This window comes from Excalfactoria chinensis, chromosome 2 (assembly GCF_039878825.1).
Source record: "Excalfactoria chinensis isolate bCotChi1 chromosome 2, bCotChi1.hap2, whole genome shotgun sequence".
Taxonomy (NCBI): domain Eukaryota; kingdom Metazoa; phylum Chordata; class Aves; order Galliformes; family Phasianidae; genus Excalfactoria; species Excalfactoria chinensis.
This window is the reverse complement of record NC_092826.1, coordinates 85940640-85957121: the sequence shown is the minus strand read 5'-3', so window position 1 is coordinate 85957121 and position 16482 is coordinate 85940640. Positions and strand designations below refer to the sequence as shown.

At 36.0% G+C, this 16482-nt stretch overlaps 1 protein-coding gene across 2 annotated transcripts in view; it reads right to left on the bottom strand.

Annotated features, from left to right (window-relative positions):
* The window catches only part of CDKAL1 (CDKAL1 threonylcarbamoyladenosine tRNA methylthiotransferase), a 344063-nt gene that overhangs the window by 11154 nt on the left and 316427 nt on the right, over positions 1 to 16482 (bottom strand). For both annotated transcript variants that reach the window (XM_072328453.1, XM_072328454.1), the window contains exons 14-15: positions 12793 to 12876; positions 9479 to 9643 (exon numbers count right to left, since the gene is read on the bottom strand). In XM_072328453.1, coding sequence (XP_072184554.1) covers positions 9479 to 9643; positions 12793 to 12876 — 249 coding nt within the window. The remainder of the gene's footprint in view (positions 1 to 9478; positions 9644 to 12792; positions 12877 to 16482) is intronic.

Here is a 16482-nt window from a genome sequence, read left to right as displayed (position 1 = left end):
GAAATGTTTATCACTGAAATCTTCTCAACTCCATGTTTTTAATTTACAATTTGTCTGCTCTTCTCTACAATAAAGACTGCTTGAGAAACATAGACATTATTTCTTGCATGCCTTGATGCTGCATGCAGTTCAGCTTTGATTTTGATTTTACACCAGTGTATCTTAAATTTGTGCCAGCACCTGTGACTTCAAAAGTGAAAAGGTGAAGCACCACTGAAGTATACATACTGCCCTCACTATACTTCTGAAGTCTCTAATTTTGATAGTACTTCCAGGATTTTAACTAGCATGTATTATTTAGCCTGGCACTGGAGTAAGTCAGAAGAAAAACAATCTGCATTTTTAAGCAGAGTTCTAACATCTGAAATAATAAATAGAGATACGGGGGAATCCTTCAAGTCCTTTAAATATCCATTAGGAAACAGTCAGAGGAAGATTATCAAGATTAGTGTATTGTACACTAAGCACAAGCAAACTTGTTCTAATAAATGCTTAAATAATTAATTACCTTCCTAAATATTTCTTCTACTTAATGGTCTTTGATAAAACCCGCAGGAACAATTTCCTTTGGAACATGCTATAAATAAGAACAAAACCTGGAATTAAATAAATTTAAGTATCAGGATTCCTGAAAATCTTTAGTGCAATAGGCAATGAGCCAAATTTCTTAGATCTCAGACTTTACAAGCAAATAACTGCTCTCTTAGTTCGGGAGGACTTCTTAAAAAAAAACAACCTTAGATTGAAGGAGAGATTGCGGTAGGAGGGCAAGGGTTTAATTCTATCATTGTTTGGTCCAGTACATTTGCAAAAACATGCTTTATTTCTTAATGACATGACCAAGACTTTGATCTCATTATGAAGCAAAAGATCTAGAGTGAATGTTAAACTTGATATGGAATACAGTTTGTATAAACAGAAAGTTATGGGATGCAACCTTTGAAGAACTGGTTTGCCACATTTGCGTAGATACTGATAAAAACTTTAAAATCCACTTCTTTCCTCCACTGAAAAGTCTCTCATATATTTTTCTTTATCACCTTATTCTATATACTACAAAAACATAACTAATTTAGTGCTTCTGGGAACAAAATTTGAAATAAAAACATAAATCAAATATTATCTATTTAGAGTTAGAAAATATGATTATGAATAAATCTTAATGCGTTACTATAATTCAGAATTAATATTTCTGGAGTAGGCAAACATGACTTTAAAGGATTGGTCAGAGTAAAAAAGTTACTTGAGAAATACATTCATACACATCCTAGTGAATTTTCATTACCATAGTAAGTGTCAACAAGAGCAGAAGGGGCAATTCCTGAAGACTATAATACCAGTCATCTACTGAAAATCTGTTAAAACTTTTTTAGTAGGGTATAATATTATTAAAGGCCTTGTTATTAAACACCTTATTTTACTTATAACTTTTGTTGTTGTTGTTTGCTTTTTATTAGATACACTTTTTAAACACTTTAAAGTTCAGCTATAGCTTAATCTCATGACAGCAATTTTCAAAAGAATCTGAAAGCTAACAAAATCTCTCTCCACGATGGTTTTGGCAGCAAAAATATTTCTAAGAGGAAGAACTTCAACATTTCAATACCTTGGATGAGTGAAAAAAACCTCCTACTGATCTTTCCTTTGTTACTGGGGAAATCTATACTGCCCTTCTAAACCTCTGTTTCCTCTCAAGTGCTCCATGTGTCTTTTTCATGCTGACCTACTTAAGTATTCTTGTAGAAAAGCTGAGGATTACCCCACAGATAGATGATAAATAGGAAGAAAAATCATCCACCTCACAGTTCCTATCCATAAGTCAGTGAAGACTAAATGTCTTATCCTTCCAACTGTGTATTCACTTGCGAGGAAATGAAAGGGGATGAGAAGAAATGGAGAGTGAGATACTGTGTGTGTGAGCTTTTCAGGGATCTAAAGATTAGTAAAAAGAAAAGGGAAATCTAAATAACACAAGCAAAAACACAACATGTACACAGGCTGAATGTTCTTCATTTACTTTTGACTACACTGGTGTTGAACTCCACTGGAGAGGAAGTAAAGATAATTTTATAGTAACTTTTGCTGGCATAATCAGTTGGAAATAGGTGACCTCCAAAACACAGAGAAACTGAGAAAAGCTGTGGCTGCCTTTTTTTTATTCTTCTTCCTGAAAGCCAATTAACACTTAGAAAATTTATGAACTGGTACATTAAATAACGAAGCTCTACTAAAAGCCAATGCCTTTTGATCCTTTCCAAATAGTCGGCTGAACTGAAAAGAAAAAAATATTTCTAAAAGAACGTATTTCTAAAGGAGTGTCAAGTAGATAAAATTACCATGGCTACACACTTCCAATTTGTCTCTAAGTCAAGGGAGAACAGATCCCACTCTCAACTTACAGTGCAGCTTGGGGTCAAGTACTAGAAATAATACACAAAAATGAAACAACTATTTCAGTACTTGAGGGTTCTACTTCTGGAGGCAGGAGGGGCAGAATGCTTCGGTTTAATTTTCTCTCCTTCTTCAGAAAACAACTTGTAGTAATGGCTGGAATGATTCAATTGTTTCCATTCTTCTGCATGCACTGCAGAGCATTAACACAATTACACAATCTAAAGTGATTAGACAGTAACAATCAGACAAATAACACTGCCCGTAGGGTAACTAAAAAGGAAATAAACTACCGTTCTTATCTTTCCACCTGAAATGGTCTTAAGAGAGCATTTGTTTGAAAAAGGGCTATATAAAATGTGTTGTTTCAGCTGAACTTTGATCACTGTAGCTGAAATTCAGCCCTATCAGAGAGATGGGCAGAAAGGCAACCCGTCCATTAAATTTAAGACCTCAGGATAAAACTACTTGGTAAAAGGATCTTATATTGGCTCTTGGCTTTGCTTTCTTTAATCATCTGTATGTGTTTTAACCTTCTATCTAATTCTGGATATACGAGCCACCTTCTATTCCATTTTGTGAGCCATCAAATAATTGCTGGCTGAATTGAGATATTCATGAAATTACAGAAAATAAGGCTGGAAACAAACATAAGAGTTCACCTAGTCCACGACCATCACTGAAGATGGGTGACCTGTACCTAAAAATGTTTTTCTCAGATGTTAAAACTTTATTTTTAAAGAAAAATGTTTTCGGGCCATAAGAAAGAATCTATCCTGAATTTCAGAGTCTAGACTGAGAAATGTTTGGCTTTCAAGTAGAAGAAAAAAATCAACTGAAATTTCTAAACAAATTAATCCAATATGGAATACAGATGATGTGTGAATCATAAAAGGAAATATCTATTTTTTTTGACTCTGTTTATAGTGATCCTAACTTTACAGTAACCTCTGAAATAACAGAAGAAAACATACGATACAGAGATTAATTTAGAAGGATTTTACACCATTTTATATGGCTTCTATTTAAAACCATAATGGAACAAGACAAACACATTAAATGGAGCTGATTAATAACTACAAAAGCACTAATTGGTTGCATACCTCTCACTACAATCAGTTGTTTTAGAGAAAGGGTGAGAGAGCAACTCACAGAACAAAAGGTATTTTCCTACAACAGAAAATGTAAGAGCACTAAACACTGCACCATACTTTATGGAAATGTGGCAACACCTGAAAAATGATTTTCATTGGAAGTGTTCAATTGTTTGTCCATTTATTTATGTTAAACAGAAAATTGCCGACATATTCCTCAAACTGCCCCTTTTTAGATGCTGTGACATAAAAGCTTCGTAAAGTAGCTTTTTAACAGAGGTAAAAGATGTGCTTTATTTTACTTTTTTTGTAAGTTCTGATCTTTCATTAGCATTTCGTATGCTGTGTTTATTTTGTGTCAAATTCCTTTTCCTGTACCTGCATGTCATTTTTTTCTTTTTTTCCATCCAAATTTTTTCTTCTTTGGCTTCTTTCTTTCTCTCTAAATAACTGTCTTCTAATCCCTGTTTAGAATACAAGCTTTCCACAACTTTGAAACTCCAATGTACATAAAAACTTGTGCTTCATAATCCCTGAAGTTTTACACATATCTTCCACACCCTTGAAGGCAATTTCCAATATAGAGATCTCAATTTTGCCACAGTTTCTTTCATTTTGGTTCCAGAAGACTACACACTCTTCTCTCTTCTCCATTTCATTTTGCCTGCAAGTGAAGCACTTTCTTCCTAATATCAGAAAGTTCCCTTCAAGCTATGCTTTGTTGACTCTTCTTTCTGGCAGCTTATATAGAAGCCTTTGATTTTTGTATCTTTTTTATTTCCTAACATCAGAAAAAAAAAAGGCTGGATAACATTTAGAGGTCGTATTTTTCTAAATAATTAGAAAATACTTGTGACTAACTAGGGGATGGGAACACAAAGCTCTTTTAGCAGCATCCAGAAGTCCAGTGCTATCTCCTGCAAAGACAATGAAGGGAGGATACAGAGAAAAAGGAACAAGCGAATTGATCAAACAGTTCCTTGCTATCTATATATCAGTGGCTCATTCCTCAATTCTGTCTGTAAATATGATATACTTGTTATTCATTTTATTTTGTCCTGCTGAGAAACTATGAAGATCCTTAAACATGGTCAAATGTAATAAAAATGAAAATATCAAAATTTAATTTTAGAATTAAATAACATTCAGACCACTGACACCTTCATTCATTGTCCAGTGACAACAAAATAATTATCGTGTGCATTGCAAACCACCTTCAAAACCTCACAGACAATATTAGCAGAGCACATAACGACATAGTAGACATGCTAACATGCTTTACTGACTATCAAAATGCTGAGGTACATCCATAGACCTTTGTCAATTCCTAACCTCTTCAATTAAGGAGTATAATATCTGGAGCATTCCCTTTTTTTCCCCCCTATGAAATTTAGAAGGACTAATTATTGATCAAAAGTTTTATTTACTATTACTTTTAATTACAAGTAGTTACTTGTGATATGCCTGTTTTGTCTAGCAGCCATTTTTAATGTCTGTTATCAATACCTAGTCTACACATCCTACTCTAGATTCACCAGAACCAAATCTAAAACTGCCCTCTCTCATGCTTTATTGATTTCAGTTATCACTATATATATTCTAAACCTTGTTCTATTACTGAATCGGCAAACTGCACATTACAAGCCCTAAGAAATCTATACTAGATTTAAATTCCAATAATTGAAATTACTAAGTGTATTTTGCCCTTAATTAACTATCCTGAAAACAGTGACATGTAGACACGATTCACTTTTGAGCAACTTCTATTAAAATGCATGTTGAAGTAAAAAATTAATTCTGGTAAACAGCTGTGCATTTTAATACATAACACGTCCCCTACACTCTGTCAGAGTAATCATTTTGACATCTTTTTAACCCGAGCTACTGGTTCCAGCATTCCTCCACCCTCCCTGTCCTAAATTCTGCCACAGAGACTACTGTTACTGAAAATAAAGACCTTATCTTAAGCAATTTACTTAGACTTTTTTTTTTTTTTTTTTTTTTTTTTTTTTTTTTAAGAAAATATATTAACTGCTAAGAAACTCTACTCACTAGTAAATATATGAAAATGGACGGATATATTACGTGTGTTTTGTGCAAACTGAAAAAGTATGATAAAAATGTATGCCAACAAAACAAAACACCCAAACCAACAAACTAACAAAGTCAAAAACAAAGAAGCCACAACTGTCCTTTCGAAGCCACTGTATGCCTTTGGTGCTTCCTCTGAACTAATCAGAAGAAATTACTGAAGGAAGTGTATCAGGTGAGAAAGAAACACCACAGGAAATTCAAATAAGCTCTGATCATTTCTAGGTAATTCCTCATCACAGCATTTTTGCTTGGAATAGTTTTGTGCTTTTGTCATCTATACATTATGGCGCTCTCAGTTTTTATCAGCTTTTCAGTCACATGGTTAATGTCCTTAAAAACTGAAAGATTTTCCTCATCTGTGAACATTCCTCATGCAAAGCACTTTTATGCAAGGATGCTGAACTGTAAACTACAGTCCCAATACATTTCATGGTCATGAAGGAAGAGCTAAGTGCTTTGCTGAATGGGAATGGTCTAAAGCATAGACACTTTAGTGCAGTAAAATCCTTTGTCACGGTGTTTTGCTCTAAATTACCTCAATCTACATTAAAATTTACATGTCACTCTGAACTAACTGCCATCGCAGACCAGCAAACACAATGGAGCTGAGAGGAAGTCATACCACTAGCAAGGTGACAGCAGAGGCCTGGTTAAAACTTCCTACATACTTCAGATAGTATTCTGTAGTGTAAATGCTAGGTCATGCCCTGAAACAGTGATGGAGCACCTGGTGGGAAGGCAGGGCCAACCCAGGGGAGCTCTGTTGCAAGCAATGCACATGAGTGACTGGAGGGGGTGAAGCCAGGATCCACCCCTTCCCAGATCTCATTTAAGGGTTGGCAGTGGAGGTAAGAGTGTCTCTTGCTGGAGATCCCTGCCTACCTGAGGTGTTCCAAAGGTAAGTGGCTCTTTTCTGTCATTTCTGTATAAAATCATGACTCTGTGGCTGCTGCGTTTGGGCTCATTCTCATTTGCTGAACCCAAAGACTTTGCTACCTTGCTATTATCATCCCACTGTGCCAGTGCTCATGCTATGTACAGGATGCTGTCCAGTTCCTAGAAGAGCTTATTCCCAGAGAGCAACAACACTGGATAAGAAAAAGCATGCCGGATCTCAAGTGCCCCATGGCAGCTGGTTACATGTTCAATCAATCCTGAAATGTAAAAGCAGGCCCCAATTCTTCCTCATTTTAGTGTAAAGCACGAAGGGAAAGGGCCACATGTTTTCAATTTTTGTTTTATTCAGTTCTTCCTTCTTTCTGCTATACAGTTTGCTAACTTGGCTCAACAGTAAAGTTATCCAAGGTTTTTGCTCTGCAAGCTGTCCTTTTCAGCATGTGGTGGAGAGCCTTGGCATTCTGATGAAGATCCAGCTCTACTTTTGAGGGAATACCTAAAAACACTTGTTTTAAGTTGTGTCATCCTTTTCTCAGCCTGTCATGAGTGCACACAAGAACCATAAAAAAGATCAGACAATATATTGCCCCGTTCTCTTGTAATTAAGAAGAGTCATCCTCTGTGACTCAATTTAGACTGCTGATGAGAGGGACTCCTCAGAGATAGGTGCTGAAACCGGTGCTATTTAACATCTTTGTAGGTGTCATGGGCAGTGAGATTGAGTGCACACTCAGAAAGGTACAAAACACTAAGCTGAGTGGAGCAGTTGATATCCTAGAGGGAAGGGATACCATCCATTGGGATCTGGGCAGGCTTGAGAGGAGCGCAGCAAAGTCCACCTAGGTCAGAGTAATCCCAAGTACAAATACAGGCTGGATGGAGAATGGCTTGAGAGCAACCCTGAGGAGATTTTTGGGATGCTGGTTGATGAAAAGCTCAATGTGAGCCAGCAGTGTAAGCTTGCAGCCCAGAAGGCCAACTGCAGGCCAGAAGGCTGCATCAACAGAAGTATGCCCAGCAGGTTAAGGGGGTGACTCTGTCCCTCTACTCTGCTCTCATGAGACCCCCACCTGGAATACTGTGTCCAGTTCTGGAGCTCCCAACACAAGAAGGACATAGAGCTGTTGAATGGAGTCCAGAGGAAGACTGCAAATATGATCAAATATGAAGGTCTGAGCACCTTCCCTGTGAAGACAGGCTGAGAAAGTTGGAGCTTTTCAGCCTAGAGAAGGTTCTGAGAGGACCTTCTAGCGGCCTTTCAGTACCTGAAGGGGACCTACAGGAAAGCTGGGGAGGGACTTTTTGTAAAGACAGGTAGCAACAGGACAAGGGGAAATGGCTTTAAACTGGAAGAGGGTAGATTTAGACTAGATATTATGAAGAAATGTTTTACTGTGAGGGTGGTGGAATGGGATGCACAGTGAGGTTGTGAATGTCCCCTTCCTGGAGGTGTTCAAGGCCAGGCTGGATGGGGTTTTGAGAAAACTGGTCTAGAGGGAGATGTCCCTGCATATAGCAGGGGGTTGGAAACAGATAATTTTAAAGGTCCATTCTAACCCAAACCATTCAATGACCGGAACATGAGATCTGCTCAGAAGCATCTTAGGTTAGAATTAGATGTCTCAAGCACTTCTAAGCAGGAAATTTGCTGTAACTTTTTATTTGGGCATTCTGAGTATTTGTTCATATCGACTCAAAGGGCAAGAACAGATATATACCTTTTAAAGGTATGTCAATGATTTCTTAGGTAAATTATCACTCCCTTTGACTTTGATCATTTTGTTTCTCATTCTTAACATATAAAATTTCAGTCAACATTCTGCTTGCTCACTCCCATGCTAATAGATTCCGGTAGCACACACTCAATTTAATTACAGGCTTGGTTCTCTTACATTTAAAAAATGCTCTACTGAAAAAAGCAGCAGTGTTTAAATAGCTGCAGTGTCCAGACAGACAATTTAAAGATTTGGGCTGTTTTTTTCAATTATGTATCAGACAAGTATATACACACACATGGACTCCATTCAAAGGCAAATTAACCTTTGAATGCTTGAAATTCATTATCTTCCCAAAACATTACTCTAGGTGCATTATTGTTTCATGTTTTTCGTAACCAGTTTTATGATACCAAATAGCTCAACCCTAGTTACACAAGGTATGCAATGATTATTTATATTAAATATGACCATTACAATTTAAAATATATATATATGCACATTCTTATTTTAATATTGTCCACAATTTACTGTAAAAGCGGCAAGGTGGATGATAAACTTCCAGTTACCTTTCTTCCATGTGATAAATTAGAGCTACATATTTTCAGAGATCCTAACAACAGCACTGGAGAAAGGACATAAAGTGATGCTTAGAAATGTGATACACATTTTCATTTCACACTCCATCAGTTTTTACAACTAGAGTTCCATGAAATGTATGAGAGTACTTGGCTAACAGCCACATCTACTGAGGTGTAAAGCAAGGATCAGATATCTTTTAAAAAGAGTTTCATTTTCTTTACATGACGAGATCAGATGTTGACCTTTCCCCAAAATATACTGTAAATACTCAGTTTCTCTGCTTATCAAAGACTTGAATCTCTGGGCAAAAATTTGAACTATTCTAACAGGCAAGTAATCAATAAATATTTTTAAAAAACAACTTTGTAAAGGAAAACAAATGGATTCATGCTTCTACTAAATTAGAAATGAAATACATTGAATTATGTAATTGCTTATGTTAAATGTTTTCTAACAGTTCCTTTTCATCTTGTGCCCTGGAAGAAGAAACAAGCATTTTATTGCCTTTACAGTCAGCAAAGAAAAGCTATGGGTATCAGCAAAAGCATCTTTTAAATTCAGATTTCAATCTGTTGGAAAAGATTAAAGCTTCATGCATACATAAAAGGGGAACTATAAAATGAAAACAGATATATAGCCTGAAATCATTACACTTGAGCAGATGATGTTTCACCAACAAAGTAAAAAAGAATGTCTTTTACTCACCTCTTTTAAACCAGAAACTTCTCCTTTTGCTAATGGTCTTGTGATAGATGCAGTGTAAACTCTGGCATCTGACACAGGCTGCCCCTTCATAAAATGTTTCCCAGCTTCATAAATATTCACTTCTACCATTTTACCCATTAACACAGGATCCTTTGGCACGAGAACCTTTCAAATAAAGACCGTTATTAAATATCATAAAGGGGATCAGACTCTCCAGCTTTCACTCAGAAAACAGACTTTTTGCAACATATAAGAGCAACTCCTAAACATTTAAAACTTCAGACGTGAGCTACAGCCCCTGACACGTGATCAGTAACACCTCTAGTTTGCCTTCAAGAGCTTTCTAGTGTTAGCTCAGTTTTTCTCAACCCAATTGATCCTATGACTTGTGGTTGTGTTTCTTTAAAATTGATAAGTCAGTTAGACCTGAATGACAACATTTTAATCCAGACTAACTGGTTTCCCAAGTGCACTTGCAGTACAGAATGCTAACAGATTTCTTCACACCAGCTTTGTTTTGCTTTCTTTCAATTTTCAAGTTGCTGTCCTACTCAGAGGAAATCATTACAAGTGCTTTCCCTTTTCCCCCAGAGGCTCAAGGTGTTCATGACTACGGAACTTCTAGAATTCCACTGAGATTCCTAAGCATCTTCCAAGAAAAGCAGATTGATTTGCATTCTGGAGATTAGAAAGGTAACTGGACCTAAGTGGCAAAAATAAAAAGACAGGATCCCAATGCTGAGATATTTTTACAACATGTCTAGATTATGTTATTCCCATATACATTTCTGGGAGCAAGCTTACATCAGAGGAAAACTAAGTAAATAAGTATTGCTGAGTATAAGTGATATATAACTCTATAACACTGAGTGTTATAGTTTCAGCTGGAATGGAATTGTTTTCTGAGTGTCTGGTATGATGCTATGTTTTGATTCTAGGAGAAAAACAATGTTGATAACACACTGACATTCATAGTTGCTGCTAAGCAGTGTTGCACAGAGCCAAGGCTGTGTGTAGTGATGGGCCCAAGGAGCTGGGAGGGGACAGAATTAGGACAGTTGACTTAAACAGACCAAAGGGATATTCCATACCATATCACACCATGTGGAAGGAGTTCTGAAGGAGGGTTGGAGTTGATTTCACTCCCTTTGACTGCTTGGGGGCATAGCTGGGCATCAGATGGGGGAATGCAAGCAACTGTGCATCACTTGTTATACATATATATGAATGTTTGTAACATATATCCCGTAACTATTTTCGTTCTCTATCTCGGTAAATAGTTTAAACTCAACCCACATGTTCTATTTTTTTTTTCTAATTATCTCCCCAGTCCCACTGGCAAGGGGGGAGTAAGTGAACAACTGTGTGTTGCTCAGCTACCTGCTGGGTTAAACCACAACACTGAGTCTGGAACCTCTGCAAATCTCACATATGAATTGCCAGTAATTAGATATAAATCCTATGGGACATTTGTAGGTAATAACTATTCCTTCAGAAAGAGACTGGCTTATATGTAAAATTCAGAGAGGTACTGTAAGCAACCAAGCAGTCTGACTTGGCATGCATTCATAAAAACCCTTTCCCTCTTCCTAAGAAATAAAGTTCTACCAACAGAAACAGTCATCTTAACTGTTCTGGCAAAATTCTTAGTTCAATGAATTGTTCAATGTACTGCATTAAACTATGTCACCAAAGTTACTCACTAAGCTACCAGCAGGTTTATCAGTACAGCTCTATCAATGCTGTTTTAAAAGTAAACTCTTTTAATACATGCAAGCTATATGAAGAGATTATAGGTCTGATACTTCCTTTAATTAACAGAACATTATACCAGGACTGTTCACATCAGCTTCCAAACATAAGATGATATTTACTGACTTAAGAGTGGCTGATTTCTAAACTACTATCATTAAGTTTACTACTACTAAAGTTAGTCACTACCACAGAATTTCATTCTTACTTTGTTGAACACGTTATTACCCTTGTCAAACACCCAAAATTTTAGGGAAAAGATGTACAGATATGTATTCCGTAATAAATTTAGTACTTCTTCCACAATACAATTTAAAATTACTATTATAATTTCTATTTAGTTTATTCTTTACCAGTTCCAGTCAGGAGCTGCATCAGGGGCTGTACAAGCACACCATAAAACATCAACAATTTTTCACATACTGCTTTCCTTTTAATTAATGAGTCTTTCATTAAAAAAGGCATTAAACACTAGAAAGCCTGAAGCAATTTCTTTTTAATCTCTCTACACAAAACTGTGTTCCTCAACTCTGACTGATAAGGTATAAAGGCAAGGAAAAGTGATACACAAGATTTAAGATGGATGTCAGAGGTATAAGAAAAGAATGAGATTTATCCTAGGAAAGAATGAAAATGTAAAAATAAATAAATAAATAAATAAAAAATTAGTGAACCAGTTACCTATAGAACATGTTAGGTAGTGTTACTGCTTTTGAAATACTAAGAAAAAACAATAATAAAAAATACCTTGCGTATTTCTGTAATGCAATATGAAAAAACATTAGAACAAAGCACTAATGTTAACTATATAGCCACAGTCATTATCAATAGCCCCTCCAGACAGGATGACTGAATAACTAAGGGAGTGAAAACAAACTACACAGATCAGTGTAAGAAGACAGAACAAGCCAACTGCAAAAACAGAATGAAATGCAGATGATTCAGAAAAGCCAATTCCACTGTTTTTCATCTGCTTTTGAGTAAAAATAATAATTTTGTGAAACAGATATTGTACTTCCTTCCTAGTTCATAAAGATTGTTTCTGCATGGAAAAAATATATTTTATAGAAAGTACATAGAAGAAAATAACCCATGTCAGGCTGGGGTGCTAATTGAAACAAGAGTTTCTGATCTTTCTAATTGTTTGAAAAATATATGTATACATTTTTGCAAATTGCATTGCCTGAAAGAATTTTCCAAAAGAAGTAGTGAAATTAAAAAGCTGAACTATTAAGAAAATAATGCTTCTGAGACTTGGAAAATAAAACTACTGCAGTAATTAACAGCTCCTCAAAACCATACAGTGTTCTCTGGACATACGGTGTGTCCTCATGTTGCACTGCTAAAAAACTGCTATGTATTTCTTAACATAATTTCAGGTAAATTGTGTTTAGAACACAGAAGGGAAGAAAATAACTTAAAAATGAGATTTGATGGTCACAGCATTCTTGGGAAAAGTTTTTCTTGTTTTATTTTTTTTTCACTGTGGTGCACTGTGTTGCTGAGATTATCAGAAAGCCAAGATACCCCACAAAGATGTTATCTTGTTTATTTAGCAATACCTGCTCATAGAATGGATTGTGAGCAACGTAATAGTTGGAATCAAAGGATTCTTCTGTCACCAGAACCCTCTGCCTTTCTCCAACCTGGAAAACAGAAAACAAGGCAGATGACTCAGAAAGCATTCAAAAAGAGTTGCATCGATTAAATGAACATATTTAGTGGAAGGAATCAAATTCTCTCAGGACATTTTGTGTCAGCAAGAAAGCAAGGGAAAGAAATCCCTAACTCACACTCTCCAAAACTGACAGCAGTAAAGGTGAAAATGCAAGTTAAGAACTGCAATACTGCAATGGCTTGACATGAAAATCCAGTTCAGAAATGCAAATTTATTTTTACTTATTAACAAAAAAAAAATAGATTTATCAGATCTAAGTAGGGTCCAATTATTGCTTCATCCTAGTTAATGAAAACACTCTCACTAAGAATAAAATTCTGTAATCGATGACAAAAATTAACACCCTCTAGCCCCCCAACAACAGCCTTATGACAAATAGACCAATTGGAAGCATTGGAGAGAAGCAGGAAACTGTAACATGTTGATGAACTTTCAGGTAACATCATGCTAAGCTATTTCATTTTTAAAACCACACTCATTATTTACAATGATTGATAGAGCACTTCTATCCCTTCTTGTTGATATTGCTAAGATATCGCTTGAGACATCACATTAATTTCCATAACACAGCAATCGACGCTACGTATTACAAAGACTCAGTGAAGAAGAAAGCTTTTAAGTACTCACAGACATGGTAATATTAAAAGCCCAATAAACCCTGGGCAAAAAACTTGAATATTTCAATTAGATGTCCAGCTTCTAAATGCATTAGCACAGTCTAAAGGAAGCACAGATTATATTTTGCAATTAGATAGAATAGAAATAAATTACAGAAAAAAGAACAGATAAAAATAGGAACAGCAATGTCACAGCTACATCACAGTATATATATATACACACACTATACATGGGTCTGGCTTCCCACTCACCTAGCAAGACATTATGCTTCCCTTTCCCTAGGCACATATCTGGGACATTCCCAAAGCACACCTTGTAGATAATGGGAAAGGGCACCAAAGTCACTGGCCAAACTTAAATTCCCTGTCTACACAAGTGTAGGGAACACAGAAAGGGGCACAAGTCCCACATTTCAGACCCCGTATAAAAATCCTAATAGTAGAAAAGATGTAAATTTCTGCTTAATTTTTTATTGATGCTTAAGAGTTGTTCATAACACACTTAAAATTACTACTAACATTCCTCTGGGAGGTTTACGTGTAACAACAGATATTCAAATCTTAGTAAAAAGGACCGTGTGTAACCATTTACCATTCTTCTGAACACTAAGGTGTTGTTTTCTTCCAAGAAAGCAGTTTCTCAATTCAAATCACCAGAGGACTTTTGTAAATACATATCAAGAAGGCACTGGAGATAACAGTGCCACTAACAAGATTACAGAGAATGTTTTCCTTGAATGAAGAAGTTTTGTTGTTTCTATAACATTTCAGACCACAGCCTTCAAAATCACTAAACAGTATGGTATTGCAGTGCTACAGTAAGAAATCTCAGATGTCACACAGTGTGATGAAAAAGAGGAGGAGGAAATGTTAGAGAAGCGATATTTACCTTTGGGGAAACACGCTACCACTGGAAAACACCCAAACCAATCAACCTGTCATCTCATCAAGTTGTATTCATTATTTATCCGAATAATAACAGAACCAGCACAAAGCAATACTGGGACAGTAACTTGTGTCTAAGTTGTACTGTGGTTCTCTGTTTCTCTCTGGTCATAACACTGTTTTCACTGTCCCTGTGAATCCTGCCTGGGAGGTATTCTGAACTACAGATGTTATCTTCACGGTCCCAAATGTCAGAGTGGCAAGACTGGTATTAAAGAAAAAAATAAATAAATCAGAAGGGAGAAGAAAAGAATACCCATGTTTAATCATTTGCTATAAGCAGAGGTTTCTTCAGAAACACCGCCAGTTTCCCTTTGCTTCCATGAGCAAAAGGAGCACAGGTCCCTGCATTTCAGTGAGCTAGACAGAAAACTTTTCTGTGCTCAGAATTTCTTGAAAGGGGGAGGAAAATTGGAAGACTGAATTAATCATACAGCATCGAAAGTATGGCATTAAAACGTGTGCAAGAAATGAACAGCCTATGCCAATTTAGAGTACATACATATAAGACAAAGACCTCAGCCATCCGATAAGGAGTAAGAAATAAATTCAGCATAATTCATTTTTTCCAGTTACTTGATTTGTACTTCTGTCCAAGGCTGACCTCACAAAGAAGGACAATATTCACATACTTGCAAACACTTCTGTCATAACTGAAAAGGACAATTCTATTTAGAGAGTTAAGCCACTGGGTACTCATGATCTACAACACTAATTGGCTACACACATTCTTAGAACAGAAAATGACTATCCTTGCATCCAACTATAATTAAGAAGAAATTTAAGTAGGCAGAATGCAGCTTTGGTATTGAAATTTGTTCAAGAAATGGAATATATGTCATCATTTCTGCAATTATCCCCCTGGGATCTCTAAATGTCTAAGTTTCAGCTCTCTCAGAGAGAACATGAATATGCAGAAATCAGACATGCTATCTAATAACAGTCGTAATTATAATAACCTTTGATGATTTATTTTTTTTTTTTTTTTTCAGGCACATACCAGCAAAAGTAACCCAGTACCTTATTTTTATTCCTACTCTTTCATCTGCTTTGACAGGTATACACGAGTTTCAGCTCTCAGAGAACTGTAATTCTGACAAAGCATTTGCAGTGGTGTAAAGTCAGCACAGACAGACATCTCACTTGGGAAAAACTCCTCTACAGAACCTGGATTTTTTTCTTTATGGAGGACTGAGTGAGAAGAATAACAGATGAAAGGAAAAAAAAAATCAAAAATCTCTCCCATATTAAGATAAATTGATCAGAATGTTTACACAAAGTCAATTTGTTTTCATTGAAGATAACACAGTTAATGTACAAGTTCTATCCTTCTCACGCTGTAACAATTGCCAGGTAGTTCGCAAATCTCATAATTAGCAATCAAATATTTTATGAACTTTATTTTCAATTTTATTTACCCTACAAAAAAAAAAAAAAATCTGACGTGATCATTCTGTAACTCAGTTTTGTAATGATGTATGGAACTACAATAGTGGAGTAACATTTAGAGTCCTGTATCTTATATATCAAATAGGCATCAGTCACTCCACAATGTGTTTGACTCATTTTACAACTGAGGAAAGAAGCAGAGAACCTGACCACTCAGTGGTTCAGGGCAAGTTCAGGTAGAACTCACCAAATATACTTCTTCTGTTTTTGCTCCAACTCAAAATCAGTGCTGACTCAGCCCTACAGCACCACTATTTAGCTACAAAAACTAAATTCTTTATGTCTCACACAGATCACAGAGCTATGTATGACTTACAAGTTAAACTGATAAAAGACAGTAAATGATATTGGTCTCACTGCCCATACCAAATTATTTTGTACTTACATCCAGCGTGGTTAAATTTTACTATTTCTCACCAGTTATGAGGTTTTCTTTTCCCCTATTTACATCACCTTTTTTTGTTGTTGTTGTTGTTGTTTTGTTTTGTTTTGTTTTGTTTTTTGCAGCCTTGGAAATGGTGCTGGACAGTTTTCACTGCAAGCTCAAAAGTCCTTAGCTCTGC